Genomic DNA, 23,138 nt, shown 5'->3' on the forward strand with positions numbered 1-23,138 from the left:
AAAATGTTCCCGGTGCTTTATGTTAGCAAACTGCTACTCATTTTTATAAGTCTAGTATTTACCCTGTTTTAGCTCTGTTTTGGCTTCCACCACGTTTCTAAAGTTGCTTAAGGGTTCATTTTGTTCATCTGCTCTGTATCTACTGTCAATGATAATACTTCACAACAAGCAACACTTACTACAGTAAACATGAACCATTAATTTGTATATTAGCTTTATATGATCAGATCAACGGCAGAACAGAAGCAGGTGCTGTGATTCCTTCCACTAAGTGGTCACATAATGCAACAACACACAACACATTTGGTAACTCCTCTATACATCTATATATAGTTCTAATAATCTATATATTCTTACAGCTATAACAATAAAATGACTTTTTTCGTTTGATCTATACAATGATTCATATACACAATAACATCACAGTCACTAGTGATGGCTTATGACTCACACAGGTGAACAAAACAAACAGGACAAGAGGTCTTTATAAGAGTATTGTGTAAATAGACCTTTATGGATAAATGTATGCAGTTCAGAGCAGAACATTGGATTGTCAAGTGTAGTTTATAGGTCCGTATAAACTGGACAGGGTGAGTCTTCCTGTTCTAATCCTTGATGTATTGGCCCTTATCTCCACAGCAAATACAAATAATGCTTTAGATTCAACTGGAGAGACGTTGAGCCTGTTTGATTTAGGTTGTGGCTAATCTCTGCAGGGTTCTGACAGCTCCCACTGCTGGGTGTGCTTTATCCTTGAGCCAAGGGATACAGAGAAATTACTCTGACATATGTTTCAGACTGTTCTGATTGGATTAACTGTCATTTGTTTTACTGTTCAATAAAGTTAAGGTTTAATCTCAGGTATTTCATATAAAATGTAGGTTGTAGCTCATTTTCAGGCGATGTAATCATGTGACATTCCATCTCCTTCTACAGTCTTCATATTGTGACTCATTGTGCTCATGGACAGTGACAACAGGATCCAAACGGATCTAGTCTCCCGGGATGCTACATGATTCACTCAACACAACTTTGTCAGCCAGTAAAATGTGTGATATCATGTGAGGATGCAGCATTTCTGCTCCAGGATTTAGGCATAACAGATCGATGCACCACACACCACACAGTTGCAGCTTTGCTGAGGTGCAAGTCTGGTTTCACAACATATTCTTTGAAACAATTTAGTTTTGAGCATGATGCCTGAACATCATAAGTTGAACTGATTTTCTCTGGATTCTAGAAGAAGTAGAACTTGAGTCTTGATGACAAATGTAGACTCAATGGTCCAAGCTCCTGAGGAGAGTGGGCAAAGCAGGGACCACAACAGCATCCGGTGATGACGCTTCATCTGCCTTGTACAGGGAACTGTGGATAAGAAAATTATTTCATCTTAAGTTCTCAAAGTGCTTTCAATCATGATGTGAGATGCTTTCAATTAAAACACCTGATATCATCATCTTATCAAAACTACCTCTATTCCCTATATGTTGCCTTGTATAAGTCTTTTACCTCAAGACTGCCCATCCGTTAAAGTCACTGCATTTACCTTATGATTGCTGTTGCTCTGGCAAACTGCTGAAATCAGCTAGCAGTCATGGAGCTTGGTAACTTAAGAACTAGGGTATGATCCTAATGAGGCTGCAGCTGGCACCACAGTCATGAAAACTGTCATTATGAAATAAAAGGTGGTTACATGAAATTAAAAAGTCATTATAAATTAAAAGAAAACTTTAACATTTAGTGTATTTCTATAATGTAACAAAAGTATTATACAGTCATCCCGCTAATTTTCTTCTCTTCTTAAATATGTAAGTAAACTGATAATGGATGGTGTCCTATACACAACCTAAATTATAATATAAGATATAACAATACAGAACATATGATGAGACAGAACTTTAGGAGGAAAGAAAGCAAGAAGAAATAGATAAAAGTGATATTCAATGAAAGCCATTTATATATTCATCACAGTATTCATATGTTTATTTATTTAACAATGTCTTTTTAATTACTGAAAGTACATAGAAGCAGTTGATAGCCAGCATTTGCCATGCAGGGTTTGGTAGGTTGTCTAACCATGACAGGACCAACTCCAACACAGTTGCTGTGCTACCAGTGCATTTTCAACTCTAACTACCATAGTAACAGCGTTAGTAACAAGTGTTATTCAGATTCATTTCAGAGAAACAGCCCTCTTGACATGTTTGTTGCAACGTGTCAGATCGTGACACCGTGGACTTGCAAGGGATGACGATCAACACCAGAGGCTAAACCACATTTCCTGTGTGTGTGTGTGTGTGTGTGTGTGTGTGTGTGTGTGTGTGTGTGTGTGTGTGTGTGTGTGTGTGTGTGTGTGTGTGTGTGTTGAGTGTCTGTGCAATTTTCGGAGCAGCCAAGTCTTTGTTGCTAATGGGTTTGTCACATCTCACAGATGAAGGCACCTTTACTAATTAACTTAAGTGAGCGTCTTCTGTCCTTGTCAGTGCATGAGAGCACTGAGTAGATGATTCGCTCCCCTCGCTGTGCGCACAGCCTCGTCTTATCAGCTTGGGACATTTTAATGGCCTAATGAAAACAGACCAGTACAAAGCATACTGGAAGTGAAATGGAAGCTCAGCTCCAAGAACAAAAGAAGATTGCTCATGGATCATATTGGGATTTAGAGCAGACTTATTTAGGTTATTGAAGCGAGTGATTGAGGCTGTTGTCTATCAACTGATGTTCTCATTGAAGTTGCCAATCATAAATTGGGTTAGTGATGGTGAATGAGTCACAATACACAGTTTGTAAAGGAGGCTGATCTGTGGAGGCAGCAGGATGAACTGCTACCTCCACTACCTGTTTATCAAAACATCACAGAGAAGCAGATTAATCATCATTCATAAGGAATGTAATATGTAATCTAAGACTTCAGGGTAACACAAAGAATCTCACCTTACCGTACCAACTCAGTTTGACCAGCAGCCACACTGGAGTCACCCTTTACACACCTAAGAGACAACAACATGAACAAACTTTAACAAATAATGCTTTTAGTTTGTGACGTGGACAGACTTTTCCATTTCAAAATGTCAAGGAGTCATGTCCCTAGCGTTTCCAGAGAAAATGAGACCTATAGAACAATTGGTACAGATGCAGTCAGTCTTTTTTACCATTTCAACAGTATAGAGTAGGTAGGCTATAGCGTACATTAAGGAAGAAGATAACGACAACCATTAAGATGTATGGTTGGTGATTTTCTTATTTTATTTAGTGATTTATTTAACTTTCCTCCGGGGATCAATAATGTAATCTGCCTGCCTGCCTGCCTGCCCGTCCAAGATTACAGTTAGGAGATGACCACACATTTCCAACTCTTCGACAACAATCTGCAGTTTTGGTGCTCCATCCTCTGCAGCTCCAGTAAGCAAGGTTTTTACCTCCAGCAAACACTATTATAATCAGGATCATTAGTGTAAAAGGAAGTCGTTTTTCCTGCAGTACCAAAGGGAACCTTTTCCAGTTGTTGGCAGGGATTTTTTTATTTTAATGATCTGGATGTGGATCCCTAATTAGTTTGCTTTGGAGTATCACAATGAGACACTGGTGAATTATAATCTCACTTAATAAGGGGAAACAAAGTAAATGTTGAAAACTGCAACAACGGGGAAAGCTTATTCTTTAATGCGCAGAAAATGAAAGATATATTAATGCAATTTGTGTTTTTTTTACTGGTTAACTTTTCATTATAGACAGAAAATTATGGAAAATAAATTCATATCGGGTGCTACATAGTACAGTGTGTCAAAGTAATGCAGCATGTGAAAAAGCTGCTTCTGTGGAATGTATTGTTTGTGTGCAAGCAAATCTATTGATTTCTATTAAAAATGAAAAGAGTTATAGAGGATCTGAACTTCTTCTATTTCATACTTTTCTTTACAAGTGTTTGAACAAATGTCATCTCATGAAAAATGCCTGTTCATGACCAGATACATTTGAACAAGGTGCAGTTGTTCAGGCTGTTTTTTGGCGATTTGTGCTTCAGACCTTTTCACTTCAGTCCAGAAAGCATGACATGACTGCATCATCTGGAGTTTGCAGTAGGGATGAAACAATATCCCGGCGGTTAATTTTACCATTTAATCTTTGATTACCATAATTACCATGATGACTTGGTTGATACTGTCCAGCATTAACCAAAGTAAGCGAGTATCCAAAATGCAGACACAACAAGTGCAGGATTTTTTGTGTGCTATAAAAATATGGCAGAAGGCGCAGGAGGCAGATTGGGGCGGTAACAGCAGGAGAAGTGTAAGTAATATCTGGCTCAAATGCTAACATCCACTGTCACCATATTGTGTGCGTTTGGTTCCGACTCTGACATGTGGGGTCGACATCTGCATTTAACAGAACCTTAAACCTGTCAACCTTTGATTAAATAATGAAAATACTATCATAATTTTACTGATTTTTATATTATTTCAATATAAACTATTACAATAGCTTGTGAATCAGTTATTTTTGAACATTTGCAGCACATTTTAACAATTAGCCCATATTACTTTACCAATATTAGTTAATCAACAACATTGAATGTGAAATTTACCCTATTTTAACCTAGGGACAACTGCACTGACCTCCCACAAGCTGAAATCCATAAAGCAGCAATCCATTCAAACACATATGACCACCAGCTAATAAAACAATCAAGCTGTGTGGCTATATATCAAATAGCAGCTAAATTATTTCCCTGGAATCAATAAAAGATAGAAAGAGATGGTAATTGTTTTTCAAACTGGACTGTGGAGAATTGTCCCATCTCTGCAGATAGGAACCAGCACTAGAGACTAACCATTAAATTTATGATGAGCTGACAGGCACCAATATTTATTATAAACACATTATCTGTATGAAGACTGAAAGGGTGAAAGAGAAATGCCTATTCCCACATCTGTTTCCTCATTCTCATATAGGAAATTATTAAGCCTATTAAACTGTGACTCTAATCCTAACCCTAAACCTAACCCAATACTTCAGCATGAAACAAATACTTTTTTTCTGATTAGCCATGCTAGCAGGGTGGTAGCACTTTGGTCGAGACAAAAATATCTCATTGACAATTGTATTGATTGCTGTGAAATGTAGTACATATTCAGAGGATGGACTTGGGTGACATTCATTAAATACGTTGGACTAAATAACTGCAAAACTAACATAAAACACTAATGACATCAGCTGTACTGTCTATAGAAAGCATAGAAAACAACACCTGCTAAACATTAGCATGTGGATGTAACATCCATTGTCTTTGTTTATTCTGCGTTTCCGTCCATATAACAAGGCCCTGCTAATAACTCTTAGGAGGCACAGGTTTCCTGTTCCCCTCCATCTAGTCCACAACCACCCGTGGCCCCAGATCTTCTCTCCCAGGTGGGGGGTCAGATTTGGCACCCCAAACCAGCAACTATACAGCTGTGGGCAGGGACGTGCACAGACTTTGGGGGGCAGGGGCTCTAAAAAAAAGTCCTTTGATGTCTACATGTGCACGTGCCAGGCTGTTGGCATGGCCATAGTACAGCCCCCCACTCATTTGTTTGAGAAGCTGTAATGCAGACCATTCATAGTGCAACTGCTCCCTTCACCAGAGTTACCTACGACCATAAAAGGAGAGTGTTCTCTGACTAGTGTCGCAATCAGCAACTAGACCAAGCCACTTGTTCTATTAACAGAGTGTCATGCCTCCACCTGTCACTCCTGGACTCAGATAGATCATCCAGCATTATTAAGACCTGTTTACCCCCTCCTGCTTTAATGAGGTGGCAGGAGGAGTGTCAGTTGGGAGACAACCCTTGGTATCACACTTCTTTAATGGTTCATACCGACTGCACCTAGGGAGCAGACGGAGAGCTCCTTCATGGGGTCGCCCCTTGCTATTGTGATTACTGACTCAAGCCCTTTGTGAACGTATTAAGCGGCCGGACCTCAGGTTTCTTCGATAAAACATATAGTCTCTTGGCAATGTGTTGGGCCAAAACGGTCAGTGCTTTGTCTCTCAGTGAATGGTGCTTGAGGTGGAAGATTGAGGTGACTGTGACTGTAGCCGAATCCTCAATTCTTTCCTGAGGTAGTAAACCCTTAGACAGTTGACAAGTGATTGAAATCAGCTCATTTGAATAGGATCAGCCCCTGTTGTGGACATCATACACCTGTGAGGTTGATAAGGGCTTACTTGACACATTAACCCTCTTGTGAATATGGGCTATACAAGTACAATTTGATTGATTGAGTATAGGTTACAGAAAGGGCATCATTCAAGGTGAAGACTGTAGTGATGGTCATCATTCTGTCTCATCTGTCTGACATTTTGGTGTGGATACGGATCAGGGAGCAGAGCCATTCATTTAAATTTTCTCTTAAATATTCTGTTGATTTAGAGCTTTTTGCTGGTTTGTCAGAAAATAACTCCAGGATCTTGATGAAGAAAATGAGGCATGTTTAAGGAACTGATATCTATGAGTGTGTGATATTGCCTCCTGAATGGTTCTTGCAAGTGGGGAATTTCTGTCTGCTCCTTTTCAATTTATGATTGCTTGATTCAGAATGGCTTATTAAATATGACCCTTTTTTTTTTAAACATATACTTATTGGTTTTATATAGTTTTATACATTTACATCAATTTACATATATACAAGACCCTTCCCCAACCTGAACATATGGCAGCATAAATGGAAATAAATATTACAAAAGTCACAGATATTATTACAACATAAAATACAAAACATTACAATGAAACTACTAATTTGTTTAAACTAAATTAAAACAAAATTGAATATGTAAAATAGATTACAGTCACTAACAAGAAACATAGCACAGCACACATTCCTCACACCAGATTAGTCACTTCACATTTCCAATGCCTCTTCAATGTCAAATATGACCCTTTTGCTTGTGAGTAAATACTTTGCCTTCTACCCCTCCTGAATTTGTTCTACTCCTGAATCTCAATTCACAGAAATCCCCGAAAGCACTAACGGCACATTGGGTAAGAAGAGTTACTTACAAAAACTTGATCGCACATTGACATATTGTGTATTTAAGTTCATTGACAATGAAGTCCATGATTTATTTTTTTGAAATAGAAGGACTTTGTGGGGCTAATGGTAGTACAGCTCACTCTCTCCCCTCTACTCTTCCTGAATTGTACTGTTCACCCTCCATCATTTCACAGCATCCGAGGCAAAACCAACCACTCTGAGATCTGTAAATTACTTCAACATTGTCCCTTTGCACAGCAGCCATTTTGACGTGTCACAGATGTGCGATCAAAGGATTAAACAAAAAATAACATTTTGAACATTTAATGCGTGATGGTGTTTGGTATTTGAATACTAACCGTTGGTCCCAATGGATGCAGCAGAAGTGGTTGAAAATACAGCCCCAATGAACATGATTATTATATACATGTTAGCAAACTTTTCCCTATTGGCCCTTCCAAGAAATCCTCAAAGCAAAGGTGTTCACCTGATGAATGTTGGTCCCTTCAACCTCCTGAGACAAATCTTTCTTGAACTGCTTAATGCTCCATTGTGTTCACCAGGTATAGTTATTTCTGCTGTTTGGTGCATATGAGGAGGTTTAAAGTGGGTTTAAAGTGCTTTTAAAGTGCTTTCACTGAAAACAGCTGTTTGCTGCAGTTAGAAACTAGGCTGATGAGAGCACAGAGACACAACCAAAACAGTTAAGTTATGGGCTTTAAAACCAGAACCATTTGTTAAGTTGCTAAAAGAGCTACAGGGAACTGCAGAATAGGTAATAAAATCCATTTAATCACCATTACACCTATCACATAGCCATTACAACCATAATTAATATAAAATTAAAACAACTGATTACTCACCTTAGTTTTCATCTCTGACCTGAATTGAAATCAGATTATCCAGTATAAGCAGTATCAGGCTTGGGTACACTACATGAGGATAGCGTGTTATGATGAAAGAAGGGATTGGTTCTTAAAGCCTCATTTTTACTGTCAATGCATTTTTGCTCAGTACTTTGAAATAACTGATGTATCCATTTGTCTGTCAGTGTTAATGGAAGCGTTCAGTGGGCTGAAACCAGCATCTGTCATAACAATCGTTAATCAACTGACCCACTGCGTCTGCTCGTTAAATTACACTTGTTTGTGAGGAATGTGTATGTAGATGTGTGTTTTTGTGTTTGTGTGTGTGAACTTGCTCCTATACTTCTACCAAATGTATTGTTTATCCTAAACTTTTCAGTTTGACATTGTATCTGGCAAGAGTGGCTCTAAGTCTTGCATATAAACTGATGTTAAATTTGCTTCCATGAATGACATTGTGACGATACTATGCACAAACAAAGACACCAGATGATATGTAAATTAAAGTGTCCTGTTGACATTTCCACAATTCAAGCTTTAACCAGGGAATTCAATCAGGGAATGATTGTTGTATTTCATGATTGAATCAGTGTCATGTTTAGACTGTAATTCGAAAATGATGTCTCTGCTGCCACTCCTCTGTAACAGAAGAGACATCTCACATTCACAAAGTTCTCAGACCTTATATTAAAACAATTAAAAAATGTTTTCCTTCATCAATCTACACCCAGTAGTCCACAATGACAAAGTGAAAACTGACTTTCAGAATCTTTTGCAAATTTATTAGAAATGGAAAAGTTACATATCAAACTAACATAAATTTATTCTGACCTGCATACACAGATGGGATTGAAATGCAGTTTCTCTCTGATCCCCAGTGTAAACATATAAAATGACAGAACATATAATTACGCAAAATAACAACTTATGAGTACTCAACATATTAAGTACTCAAATATAATAAATAGTACAACATAGTATGCAGTCATAGGGCACTCGGTGGTTAGGATGAGAGAAGTGCAAACCAGAATAGTGCTTAAATAAGTTGAGAGTGCAAAAATACTTCATGGGAAGTAATGTGATGTACATTCACGGGATAAAGTAAATAGCCTTCCAAGATAGCAGCAGTTGTCGTTTGATATAAGCATTTAAAGTAAAAAGGTGAAATTACTACAAAAAGTGATAGGTGCATGTATGCATTGAAAGGATTCAGTAACAGTTATTGTTGTTTGGAGGCGGGGGATGGGTTGCCTGTTGATGTAGTCTAGAGAGAATCTATGGATGAAGACATAACCAAGACAAAAAATATGACAAAGAATCATGAATATGAGAGATAGAGTATTATCCCATGTCCCCTAGATTAACAATACATTCCTTAAATTTACTGAATGAGAAGTGAGACAGGGATGCCAAAGCTTTGGTTTCACCCTAACCCTGAGTCTAGTGTCACCCTGTTTATTACACAGACCTTCAAGGAGCTTATTTGTTGTTTCTTCAAATTTTGGTTATAAATATAATTACATCTATTTTGTATTCAATTAACATCAGGTCTATTCGTTATCCTTCCATTCATCATCCTCACTAGCTAAGCCTGCACACCACTGACTGCTGACAGGAGTTGATTCAGTGATAATAATAAAAAATAATTATAATAATCAATAAATACAAGTTTGGTAGCCTTCAGACACACACACACACACACACACACACACACACACACACACACACACACACACACACACACACACACACACACACACACACACACACACACACACACACACACACACACACACACACACACACACACACACACACACACACACACACACACACACACACACACAAATCGAGCCACTGTTGTTTGGTCCTTACCTGAAGACCATTGTCAGGCTAATAGCACCACCTGCTGGAAATAATTGAGTATGTGCTCTTTGCTTTACAGATCCTGAAGTGACTCTGAGCTGAATTTAACCATTTTCTACAGAGTTGCGGTCAACCTGCTGCAGAAACAAGGGTGCATAATGTGTTTTAAGTTTATAATAATGATAACAGCAATAATAATATGGTCGGCATTTGTATTCTTCTCTAGTGAGTTGTTGGAAAAGATAATAGAATTAACACAACAAATATTTTGCTGGATGGTGATGCGAATTTTCATTTAAATCAAAAACTTTATTTACTGTATAGACCACAGAGACAGCCCATGATCTACAGTCAACGGTACGGACCATAGATACACTCCATAATTCAAATTATATAAGTCCATGATAAAACTATAACTATAATTGATTGTTATGTGCTCAGTCAGATACCAGTAAATACAATGTGTCTGACTAGTTCACATATGTTGTACATGTTTTTTAAAGTTAGACTTTGCTGTTTTTATTAACTCTATCCTTATATCCTGTCTTAATAATCTCATCATAGACTATATAACCCCTGCAGTTTTCGGCAGCTAATGTTTTCATGGGAAGTAATGTAATGTACATTCACGGGATAAAGTAAATAGCCTTTCAAGATAGCAGCAGTTGTCGTTTGATATAAGCATTTAAAGTAAAAAGGTGAAATTACTACAAAAAGTGATAGGTGCATGTTTGCATTGAAAGGATTCAGTAACAGTTATTGTTGTTTGGAGGCGGGGGATGGGTTGCCTGTTGATGTAGTCTAGAGAGAATCTATGGATGAACACATATCCAAGACAAAAAATATGACAAAGAATCATGAAGATGAGAAATAGAGTATCATCCCATGTCCTTATATCCTGTCTTTATAATCTCATCATAAACTATATAACCCCTGCAGTTTCCGGCAGCTAATGTTTTCTGGTCACCTGTCAATCAGTCCCAAACGAACAAAGCTCCAACTACGTGTGACAAACAGCGGGCTAATCAAATCAAACCCACTCTGTGCCTTCGCGTCGCGTAGAAACTACGATGTGTTAATACTGCGTGTGTTCGATGCACAGGACCTCTATCGCCCTGAAGCACCGCGTTTTATTTTGAAAATTGTAATCGGAAGTTATCTTTCTAGCCTTCAGCTGGGCATAACGGAGATGAGCGGTGTCCTCCTCTCACGGTAACTAAAGATGGAGCCGTCGGAACACCTGTCAGTCGATGTGGACCCGGATGCTACACCGACCCCCGTGGCTCTGGACACCGCAGTGCTGCTGCTGGGAGCGGGAGTGACAGCCGTCACACACCCGCTGCTTTACGTGAAGTTGCTAATACAGGTAGCTAATGTAGCTAAGTAGCTATCCGGAGAAAGACAGTAAGACATCACCACCGCAGGTGTGTTGTTGGCCACCTGTTTATATACTATCTAAGGGGGGGGTCCCATGATGCAGTGCGCTCATTCACCTGAGCTGCCAGAAGGGAGGAGAGCAGCTGGGACAGAGGTCCAGAGCACTGACTATTCTGTGTTTTATCAAACATTCAGGAACAATTCAGTCCACAGTTTCTTTTGCAAATACATTAACATAATGATGTCATATGTGAAATATTATCCTAGTTTTGACTGACAGTGCCTACCGTGACATGCTCTGGTGATTGAACCCTGGTGCAGACCTACAGGTTCGCCATCTACCTACTTATTGCACCTACATGACTTGTGAGCCGTTCATCTAATCGACTTCACAAATGGAAGGTCGATTGTAACATGCTTGAGAAAGTTCAAACCTTAATGCGATTAAGAAATGCAACATGTTCAATATTAATAAATGATGATTTCCTAAACCTCAGCACACCATCTTTGCTGTCTTGTGACATGAGACCCTAACCTTCAGCTGTTTTTTTAATTATGTATTTTATATCTTTATTATATATTGTCATGGCTGCCTTCCTGCCTGTCCATGTGGACGTTTTGAGTTGTTTGTAAGACCTTCACCTCTGGTCTGCTTTCGCAACAATAGTTTGACTGAACTGGAACCTTTGAGCATCAATCAGACAAATCTGCACTTGGGCTGATGAAGTTAGAATTTTCCAGTAGCGTCTGGAAGGCATTGCTGATGAGAAAAATGTCTACAATACCTGCTTAAGAGGCTGTCTACTCAACCCGCCCACAGATTTTGAGAAAAATGGATAGATGGATGGCTGGTAAATAAAGACACATTCTCATATTCACACAAGTACAACACACAACTAATGCACGATGCTTGCTGCACAATTTTTTTCTAATTAAATTTGTCTGTTCACACATGGCCTTTAAGTGCTTCCTGAATGTGTCTCCTTTGAACACTTGTTATCTCACATCCCCGCAAATAATCATTTAGGTAATTTGTCTGCAAAAGCACAAATACTATTGTTTTTACCCAGTTTGGTTTACAGATGTATCCAATGTCACCATGTTTGTACGTGTGTGTCAGTGTGTCGGCAGCGTAAGTGAGTGAGAGAGATGGTGAGGAAAAAAAGCGAGCAAAGTTAAGGGGGCATGACTGAGTGGTGTGAAGAAAGATTTTCCCATTTAAGAAAAGTATCGGCCATTATGTGGTGGTCAGTGTTTATATTGTGGTCAATGCGACAAATAAATCAACGTATGGACACTGAGAAGGGTAGAAATATTTTGGTTCATTGTGAAACTGTAATAGGCCAGAGGTCAGCTGAGTAGCCCAGGATGCATTTGTGTTTACACAGAAAACAGAATTAGACCATATGTGTCCCAGAGCACCTCAGAGGGTGGAGGCTTTGAACAAGCATTTACGTGTGTTCAGACCTGAACTTAGCTGTAACCACTCTTGATCGGATTCAGAACGGAGGTTAATACCAGGTCTGAACAGGGTTGATGAGTTGAGAGAACGCTGCTACCACATAAAACATGTTTAGAAGAGCTGATGCTTAGAGAACTATTGAACTGTCGGAGAAGATGTTTTTCTTTGGAGCTGCATAAATCGTTTTTTAGTGTTCATGGCAGAAAGATTTCAAAATGATCCCAAAGAAAAACAATAGCAGAGATATTATGGACATGTCTTGTTTTTATAGCTGTCGCATTAGGGACATATTTATAAGATTCTAATTATGAGAGCCATTTGGATCCAGAGGCACTAAACATGTAGATTATATCACTTTTCTATCCAATGTTATTATATTTTATTAATGTAGTTATTTGTGTTGATGTGTTCAGCTAGACACAGCATCTACTACGCTTATATCTGTCCTGGGAGAGGGATCCCTCACATGTGGCTCTCTGAGGTTTCTATGTTTTTTCCCCCTGTTAATGGGGTTGTTTTGGTCATTTTTCCTGACTCTTGTTGATGGTGAAGGACAGAGGATGTCACACCTTGTTAAAGCTCTATGAGACAAATACAAATTTATTTATAGATTGTGCGTAATATCTTTTCCAATGGCAGTAACAATCCATCAGTGCTTCACATTATGATTGACCATATTATTGTTAGACAGACATAAGTAGAAGAAAAAAGAAAATAAATAAACAGTTATAAATAAATTTAGACTAATGCACACCTTAAAATGGAGAAAAATAAAAAATGATATAGAACATTAAGTGAGTATAACAAACCGGCTACAATAACTGTAAGAGTGTAGAATAAAAATCTAAATTAAGAAACTGAAATAGAAAGAAAATAAGGGGCAAAGAAGAACAAAATAGTAAAATATAGTTAAGTTAAAGTTGAGATAGAAAAGACATAGTAGGAATAAGTAAAAGTATTTAATAATGATAAAACAAAGTAAACAGTTAAAAATGGTCACGTGTCGAAAATACCATAAGTAGTTAAAAGCAAGACTAAATAGGTAATTTTAAGTTTACGCTTAAAAATGTCAACTTTTCCGGCTACTCTGACTGTTTCAGCGGCTAAGGGCATTAAAAACTCGAAAGCTGACTCACCAAAAGTTTTCGTCTGGACCTTTGGAACAATTACAAAGACTTGTACCAGAGAACCTGAGGGGCCGAGCTGGTTCATACATTCTCATCATGTCAGTCATATGGGGCAAGACAATGAAGTGCTTATAAACAAGCAAAAAACCTTAAAATCAATGTGGAAACTAACAGGCAGCCAATGTAGGGATTTTAGGACTGGTGTAATATGTTCTCTCCTTCTGGTCCTGTTCAAAGTCCTGGATTAATTGTACTGCAGGCGGTGGCAGTGGCTGAGGGGTAAAGCGGTCGTCCTCCAACCAGAAGGTTGGCAGTTCGATCCCAGTCTTCCCATCTGCATGCCGAAGTGTTCTTGGACAAAATGCTGAACCCAGGAATTGCCCCATATAGAAAAAGTGCTACCCATAAACGCACTGTATGAATGTGTGTTTGTATGGCGAACTATACTGAGTGGGCATCGAGACTAGAAAAGCTCTATAATAATACAAACCATTTACAATTTATAACTGTTTTTGGTAGACCAGATAGGAGAGCATTACAGTTATCCAGCCTTTTAATACCACAAATGTCCAAACTGAATACATATAATTTAAGTTCCTTTCGTGGCATTTATTAAACCCCCAGAAATTCCTCTCCGTCACATGTATTAGAAATTCAGATAAATCTGAGACGTTAAATTTCAACTATCTGGTCATTATTGAACCCCACAACTCAGGAACATACGGGGGGATTGTGACCATATTCCCTGCAACTCGACTGCATACAACTCTGATGCAGTAATTCCAGTTGGTCATTACAATAGTTGTCAGGGTTTCCTTGATTCCCACGAAGCAGAGAAGCTGTGTTTGATCTCTGCTATTGTTGTTTCCAGGTGGGACATGAACCTCTTTCTCCAACTGTGGGCACAACGATGTTTGGAAGAAGAGTCTTATACTTACCTGGCTTCTTCTCCTATGGTGAGTGAGGTGTGAATATTTATTGTCTTATGCCCTGTTCAGACCGGGTTTCATAATCCGTCCTAGAACCGATCTGAAGTGGAGAGCTCTAAGTTTGTCTGTTCACACCTGCCGTTAAAATACTTCCTGTGACCACTGGGATCAGATCTCACTTCCCCGCTCTATATGCAAATAATCATGCTCATCATTTCTGTTCCTGAAGACCAAATTATGTTTTCACCCAGTCCGAGTTTATAAATGGGCCTGTTTGAGTTTGAGTCAGTGCGAGAGAGAGATCTGAGTGATAGGATCTGAAGACGTATTGGAGATTTATTCAATTGTGTTCACACCTGTACAAAGAGCTATCCACTTGGGTTGGATCATTCAGGATGAATCTTAAAGTTTATACCAGATCTTACTGAGCACTCACAACATACACATAACATATCTGGCTTTCGTGCTTATGTGCCATGATAGCTCTTCATGAAATGCCAAAGGGAAGTACTTTGAAAATAAATTCCACAAACAGACGAAAACATACCAGGTTCAACAACTGCCTCTACCTCCTCTCTCCAGGCTCAGTTCATTTGATGCCTGGAAGGATCTGTAGTAGAAAGAATATAAATTGATTGACTAGTTTAAGTGTGATTTGATTGGCTGGTGTTGGCACTGCCACTTGAAGATTTGAGCTTTTCTCAGCTTCTACTACACATGTTCCTGCTGAAGTCTCATATGTGTGAGTGCTCTGTAACAGTTTCACTGGACATGAATTAAGAGCAGCCGACAGGAGATGGATTTGTTTTCAGCACATCACATTGTGAAGGTGGATGGAAAGAGGGGACTCTTCCGTGGCTTCTCACCTCGTTTCGTAACCAGTGCCATCTCCACCATGGTCAGGAGCAACGTTAAACAGGTAAGCAACTTCTGAGACTACGACTGCACAGATATCATGACAGTGTTATGGTTGTTGCTTATGGGGCCTTGTATTGGGGCAGAAATCTGACTGAAGGCCGAAACTGAAGCCATATCTTTAGAGTGAATTGGGCAAAGTTAAACTGCAGCAGCCTTTGAAGCACAGATTTATACATTTGGTGATTTTTACCAGCCCAAACAAAAGAGACTTTGAATGACAGCAGAGAAGATGTTGAAACTGGGGATTTCTTATCCAAACAAAGAAACCAATCAAATGACCGCCAATATACCTCTGATTAAAGCCCAAAACAGCAAGATAAGGAAACAATACCTTGCTCAACCAGCTTCCAGTTTTTGTGACATCATTTAAGGACTCGTTCAGGAACAATGACCACACCAGAAATGCTTAATTGGAGAAACATGAGTCAGTCAGTATTACTTACTCAAAGTGTTACTTGCAAGGGCCTCACCTAGAGTGGATTCAAACATGCCGATTATGGAACTATATAAAAGCAGAATGGCTCAGCTCCAGATGGAAAATAAAACAAAAAGGTTATGCTAAAAGTAAGTACAACTTAAGAAAACCCAAAAGCGTGAGAAAATATGTGTGGCTTCAGTTGTTGAATTAGAACACGCTAAATTCTTCCAAAGCTTTTAATCAGTGAAGGCAAACGCATGATCGCCGTTACACCTTAGCTTAGACAGAGGGACGGATAGAAACAGCTGTCGAGGGTGTTAAAGAATCGAAAGGTATACAGTAGGTATTATATAGAGTTGTCCGAGTAATTACCTTGTTTATTCAGCAGGTGGAGCTTCTAGCCAAAAGAGACAACCTTCAGACCTCACTCAAGAAAGTGGTAAGAGAGGTGAGCGGCCACCCTGCTCCCGACTTTGGGATCATCCCAGGCTCAATTCATGTGGAGGCTAACTGCTGAGATTTAATTGCATTATGTTGTTATACTCACTACCTACTTTCTGTTTGTCATGTTGGTAGTTTTGTTCCAGTGTAAAATGAATATGTCAATGTAGTTCTTAAAAATGTTCAACCAGTGCACAGAGTATGAAATATTTGCAAATACCAAAAGTGTACAACAAATTATCCTTGTATTACTCATAACTCCCATTCATTTTTCTCATTTTTTAATCAGAGATTTTCAGACTATAATATCTCACTAACAGACAACATTTTGCTAGGCCAGACTTTCTGTACATGATCACTGTGTTGATTAATGTTTGTTCAAGGCTTCTTTTGTTAAACTACAAAAAGAGATGTGGCGAAAATATATGTCTCGAAAGTAAGGTCAGATATGACCTCTGGAGAATGTCCACACAATTGGATGGCACCTTTTCTGTAGTTTCTGTCTGTGTCTTCTACATCTTTTTCATCCTCAGATATGTTTTCTTTTTTTTTATTTCTTTTTTTTAAACATTTTTGCGGATAGTGCATTTTAGAAATGCCATCAACACACCCCACTCAATGGCGGTGAATCCTGCGGAGGATTTCCTTCTCAGATTGAATCATTTGGACATTTTTCAGAGTTTTTACCAGAAAGAAACTAGTCCTACTCAACACATTTATCCAGCAAAAAATGAACAGATATTTTGGCTTATAGACAAAATTTCATAATACATCTTTTCATCCTTTTATCAAACTGTCTCTTCGCATTGTTTTCATGTCTTCAGACCACACATGAGATGATCATCCAGTGCCTGTCCAGAGTAGCCACTCATCCTTTTCATGGTATGTCCTCATTAAGCCTGTCAAACTTTATTCCACCATATAAAGCTTATGCTCGATACAAAAGCACCTGTATTATTATCATTATTGAATAGTTGTGAAGTTCTTGTTGTAGTTATTTTCTCAATGAATCCATTAGTCTAATAATTGTTAGATTATTGTGAAAATTCACATCATAAATTCTGAGTACAATGCTTTTCTTCATATGTCTTGTTTTGTCTGATCGGCTAAGATGAAAAATGTTTGTTTTTACATAAAATAGAGGAGCAGAAAATTGCTGTCAGAACAAATGACATATCTTTGCTGATCACCTGTTTTGTTTCCTTTTTGCAGTTATGTCAGTGCGTTGCATGGCCCAGTTTGTTGGTAGAGAGGTCAAGTACAGGTAAGACTTGGTATTATGCCGCAGTAATTTTCTGTACAGCCTTTGCAACCAGGTTTTTTCTACAACCATTAAATACGCATGACTAAATGACCAACAATTAAGGTTAAAGAAAAAAAATTATTGAATGATAATTTATTAAACTTATAATCCTTCAGATTTCTGTGGCCCCACAGTGTAACCCCTATCAAAAATTACAGGACTTTTCTTCTAGCTGCTTCACAAAAAAGGCCACCCATAGATCACCAGTGAAGCACTTAATGTGAAGCACTAGCTTCGAGGGGCGGCTGTGGCTGAGGGGTAGAGTGGTCGTCCTCCAACTTGAAGGTGGGCAGTTTGATCCCCAGTCTGACCCATCTGCATGCCGAAGTGAGTGTAAAGTCAGTGAGACAGCTTTATATTTTTAACTGTTGAAGTAGATTTATGTATTTCTTTCTTTTAATCTGGTATACAATACATGTAGGGATTATAGTTCCCCTGCACTACAACAGATTAATATCAGTTAGATTCCAGAGAGGCCATGTATGGGATCAGCAAGAATAAAACATCTTTATTACTGATTTTAGAGTTGCAGTTTATTCAACAATATTTAATTGAAGACTAAGTCTGCTGTTGAATAGGTCAGTTAATGTGCTGGAGTTCCCCTAAAGTTAGCTAGTTATCCAGTATAGATTGGTAGGTAGGCAGGGAGGGTGGTAGGTAGGTAGGTACTATGTGTTTAAAGTTTTAATTAAGGCTCATTGGGTCAGTTGAAGTGTTTCACTTAAAGTAAATGGTAAATGGTTTTGTATTTATATAGCGCTTTTCTAGTATTGATGACCACTCAAAGCGCTTTACAGTACAGTTTTACATTCACCCATTCACACACACATTCATACAGTGCATCTATTCGCAGCACTTTGTTATTGTTTGTGGGGCCATTCAGGGTTCAGCATCTTGCCCAAGGACACTTCGGCATGCAGATGGGTCAGACTGGGGATCGAACCGCCGCCCTTCAGGTTGGAGGACGACCACCCTACCCCTCAGCCAAAGCCGCCCATGTTAAAGTGTTATTACCAGCTTGTTGTTCTTTGCTTATGTTTCTGCGTATTGATTTCAGTACATAGACTATGTTCATGTCTCCCAGTGTCTCACTCTGGCAGGTTCTACTAATGTATACTTTTGCAAATATAAATCTATAATAATCATAACAGTGAACACTGAGGATAGAGCTCAGAGACGTTTGCAGAATGAGCTATAAGGACTGAGTGTGGGTCATACTGAGTGAACTTGTAATGACACATAAACAACCCTATGCAGGACAGTGTTTAACGCAGCTGTTCTACTATGTTTCTGTGTAAACTGGGAAGATTTTTCTTCAATTTATCCCTTCACATGGGTACGCAATTTGAATTCAGGTTACGAATGGCGGACTAGGCCACTATTAATGAAGGTCACTATATACAGAGGTTAAGTTGGTGTCAGATTTTCTTTTAAAGTTCAGTCTTTTTTCCAGGTGCTTTTGTCACAACCATCATTATTAATATTAGTTTATTCATATTTGGAAATTTAGCTAATCTGCCTCATCAGGACACTGTAGGTGGGATTTGATCACATAAATATGACAGCATCATCCCAACTCCTTCAAACTGCTGCGAGGAGCATTGGGAAGAACAGACTCAGAGCTGCTTCATTTTCACCAGCTTAGACACTCAACAATAGCTGAGCCATGAAGCTGCCATTTTAAATTTGAAAACAAGAAACCCATTTTCTTTGTAGATTTTTACATTGTTCATGGATTTGATGTCATATTTACAGTGGGATGATCAGTTGTATTACCAACATATTTAAGGAGGAAGGAATGGCTGGATTATATGTGTGAGTAATTAAATCATTTTACAGTTTTTTTTAATAAAATACTTCCGACATGTTGTCTAGAGCTTTGACCTCCACAAGTCTGATCAGTGTTTTGTGTGTTTGCAGAGGTCTCATACCCCACATGCTGGGAGAGGTTCTCTTCCTGTGGTGTTGTAACCTCCTCTCTCACCTTATTAATACCTACGCTGTAGAGGACAGTGTAAGTATCTCTATCTGGATGACGAGCACTATTATTTCATAACTACACAATACATTATATATTGATGAAAAGTAATGAATAAGACCGTTATTTATGAATATACATTTACAAAAAGCCATAAACAAAGTTCCAATGGGAGACTGGAATATCTGAATCACTTGCATGTAAAAGAAACTATTCTACACCTTCTGCAACCACTGCTAGCTGGGAGCTAAAGTGCATCACATGAAGCAATGAGAGTTGAAACATGTTGCTTAAACAGCTGAAAGGCAAGTGATTTGCTGCGAAAGCAACAAATTAAATGCTTAACTGAAAGAAGAAATCTTTGTATAAACCTTTCCCGAAGGCGGATGCCTTGTTTGAAAGCAACCATTTAAAACCTGGTGGTTTTCAGAAAAAGGTGTGTGTGTGTAGAAACATCAATCAATCAAATTTTATTTGTATAGCCCATATTCACAAATCCCAATTTGTCTCATAGGACTTTAACAAGGTGTGACATCATCTGCCCTTAACCCTCAACAAGAGTTAGGAAAAACAACCAAAAATAAACAGGGTTTTAACAGGGTAAAAAGAACGTGGAAACGTTAGAGAGCCACATGTGAGGGATCCCTCTCCCAGGACGGACAGAAGTGCAGTAGATGCCACGTGTAAAGGAGAACATCAGAAAGATAAGGGTTAACGCCAATTCTGCCTAATAATGTGATCATTCGGCAGAATTGGCGATAACAGACAACAGTTGAGGGCTTCGCTTGTTCAAAGGCTGACCATTATAAAAGCAATCTACACATTTTATTTGTATAGCCCATAATCATAAAATATAATTTATATGCAATAGAGAAGTGTAATAGATACGATGTGTCGCAGAGCATGTCAGCAAAATAATGGTGTTTACATCATTCATGAAAAAAGACAGTGTCCAACATAAATGAAGAGGTGTATTAATGGTTGAAGGTAGCAGTAATGATTTAGCAATTTCCTCCAGCTTTTAACTTCCAAAGTAAATCCAATTTCCTGTTCCATATAAAGCCAGTAAACTGTGGCCTCTCTTTTTGTGTTGCAGTTCAGTCAGGCCTCAGCAGTCAGAAGCTATACTAAGTTTGTGATGGGGGTAAGTTCAGCTGTTCCATTGTTAATTGAACTAATCCTCCTATTTGTCATGACTTCAGATTAATGCAGTGTTGTTTTCTAGATTGCAGTGAGTATTCTCACATATCCATTCATGTTGGTCGCTGATCTTATGGCAGTCAACAACTGTGGGTGAGTCGATTCCTCCAACATGATTATATTCTCATATGGAAAATCATTTCACTCTTCAATGACAATATGATGGGATTCAACGTGTAGTCGTCACTCAGTATCAATAGTACCGCTGACCTTCACGCTCTACCTCCTGAGACCCTATACCCCAGACTACACTTCCTGTGCACAATGGGGATATCAGCAGGGACCTCATGTTGCTTTGATGAGGCAGTGTTGAGTGACTTGCTGCTTGCTGCAGCGCTCATGGTGACAACAAAGTGTGCACAGCTGGCTTGTATTGGTTAGATCTTGACACTATTGGCCTCCACTATTTCTGGAAACAGGAGCAAACACGTCAAACCTTGTGAACTTGGAACTTTCAGCAAATTCCAAGGTTGTAGGTTGTAGCTGTTGATTTTCATTTGATCATAGCACACACCGCAGCTGTATCACAAACTATTACCTTGTGTTCTTTGATTGGGCAACAACATAGTTAGTGGTATTTGTAAAATCCCGGCGAAGATGTTGAAGTGTGATTGGTTGGGCTTTGTGTCAGTCTGGCTGCAGGTCTTCCTCCTCGCTCTCCCATCTTCAGGTCATGGCTGCACTGCTGGAGTCACCTGAGCCACAAGGTACGCCCACTCTGTCACTCCCACTCATCCTGTGGAAAGACCTATGTTTAAAATGATATTAATAAATATACTCATATAAAATCATTGTTTCTATGAAGTCCCTTTGACCAGGTTTAGAATTGAGACTTGTAAGTATCAATAATAATAATCAATACCCCCACCCCTGTACCAGGGTCAGCTCTACAGAGGATCCAGCTTCTTTTCCCGCTGGGTGCCTGTCACCTCCCTGCCCTCCATCGAGAACTGACATCATCACTGCCACCCTGCTGGGATGTTCAGCAGAGACTCCATTTCTCGCTTGCCATCAAACTTTATCTAACAGCAGCTTTGGTTTGGTCTCAGTGGGGTGAGGACAGATCTCGTTCTCAACTACTTTGCATTGTTTAGTTCTGGACTGCAGCGTCCTCCTCTGATGTCATGGCCTCCTCTCCATAGCGACAGCTGCAGAGGCTCATGGGTTCTGCAGTACATCAACATCCTCAACCAAAGTTTCCATCAACAGCAGACTGCAGCTGTTATAACCTCATTGATCTTATCACATTATCAAACACAGACCCCAACACATTCTGACCAGTAACCATGACTGTTACACAGTATGATGACTGTTGATCCTGTGCAGGATCAATAAATCTGTTTATGGTCCATTATAAAACTGCTCAAACCAATTTACAAAATGATCACTGTGATATGATTGGGCGGCTGTGGCTGAGGGGTAGAGTGGTCGTCCTCCAACCTGAAGGTCGGCGGTATCCCCAGTCTGAACCATCTGCATGCCGAAGTGTCCTTGGGCAAGATGCTGAACCCTCAATAGCCCCCCATAGAATAACAAAGTGCTGCAAGTAGATGCACTGTATGAATGTGTGTGTGAATGGGTGAATGTAAAACTGTACTGTAAAGCGCTTTGAGTGGTCTTCATCAGACTAGAAAAGCGCTATATAAATACAAATCCATTTACCATTTACCATATGCAAAAATAATTCCCCATAATGTTTACTCGGTCGAATCATTGCAAGCAAATTCCTCAAGTTAAGTTTTCACATTGTTAAATAAATGAATGGAAATCAATGGCTGCATGAAATGGTTGCATGGCATGCTTTTTAAACAAAATCAGCCCAGATTGGTTTGGAGGATCTGAATTTTGCTGACACAGTAGAACTTTCCCAAAAGTGAGACTGTGGAACTGATGCTGAGTCACTGTGACCGTTAATGATCATTACAAGATAAAGAGACTTTTCAAATTGGGCTTTAAAGACGTAAGCGGTGACCTGAGAGGAGCGAATGCAATGCATGGATGTGTCCAGCAGCTGACCCCAGGTCTGTGTGCTAGTGGCCAAACACACAAGTTTCTATGTTTCAAAGAAAATAGGTTGATATCTGGTTAAAATGTTTTTAGGAAAAAACTTAAATTACTTCAATGGGTTGTTTGTTTCTGGCATCTACAAAACTGTATTTCCAGATTCAAATGAGGTCACTGACCTTTGGTCATTGACCACTGTAATCTAATCAGTTCATCTTTGAGTCAAAGTTCAACA

The 23,138-nt window shown here is 39.0% G+C and overlaps 1 protein-coding gene across 1 annotated transcript; it reads left to right on the forward strand.

Moving 5' to 3' along the window:
* The first annotated feature begins 10,947 nt into the window (after positions 1-10,947).
* On the forward strand, positions 10,948-21,912 carry LOC133004890 (mitochondrial carrier homolog 1-like). The gene is made up of 12 exons (XM_061074444.1): positions 10,948-11,112; positions 14,584-14,668; positions 15,454-15,560; positions 16,363-16,425; positions 17,243-17,300; positions 17,631-17,682; positions 19,477-19,536; positions 19,642-19,735; positions 20,796-20,843; positions 20,925-20,992; positions 21,531-21,606; positions 21,779-21,912. The coding sequence occupies exons 1-12, from the start codon at positions 10,969-10,971 to the stop codon at positions 21,851-21,853; spliced, it is 930 nt and encodes a 309-aa protein (XP_060930427.1). The 5' UTR covers positions 10,948-10,968; the 3' UTR covers positions 21,854-21,912.
* The last annotated feature ends 1,226 nt before the right edge of the window (positions 21,913-23,138 follow it).

Source organism: Limanda limanda, chromosome 7 (genome assembly GCF_963576545.1).
Source record: "Limanda limanda chromosome 7, fLimLim1.1, whole genome shotgun sequence".
Lineage (NCBI taxonomy): Eukaryota > Metazoa > Chordata > Actinopteri > Pleuronectiformes > Pleuronectidae > Limanda > Limanda limanda.

Bases quoted from the DNA above. Each gene is read 5' to 3' on its own strand.
- LOC133004890 (XM_061074444.1), top strand. From the start codon at position 10,969: ATGGAGCCGTCGGAACACCTGTCAGTCGATGTGGACCCGGATGCTACA. The intron at 17,683-19,476 runs GTAAGACTTGGT...TCATATTTACAG, and splicing joins GGTAGAGAGGTCAAGTACAG to TGGGATGATCAGTTGTATTA. The intron at 20,844-20,924 runs GTAAGTTCAGCT...GTTGTTTTCTAG, and splicing joins ATACTAAGTTTGTGATGGGG to ATTGCAGTGAGTATTCTCAC.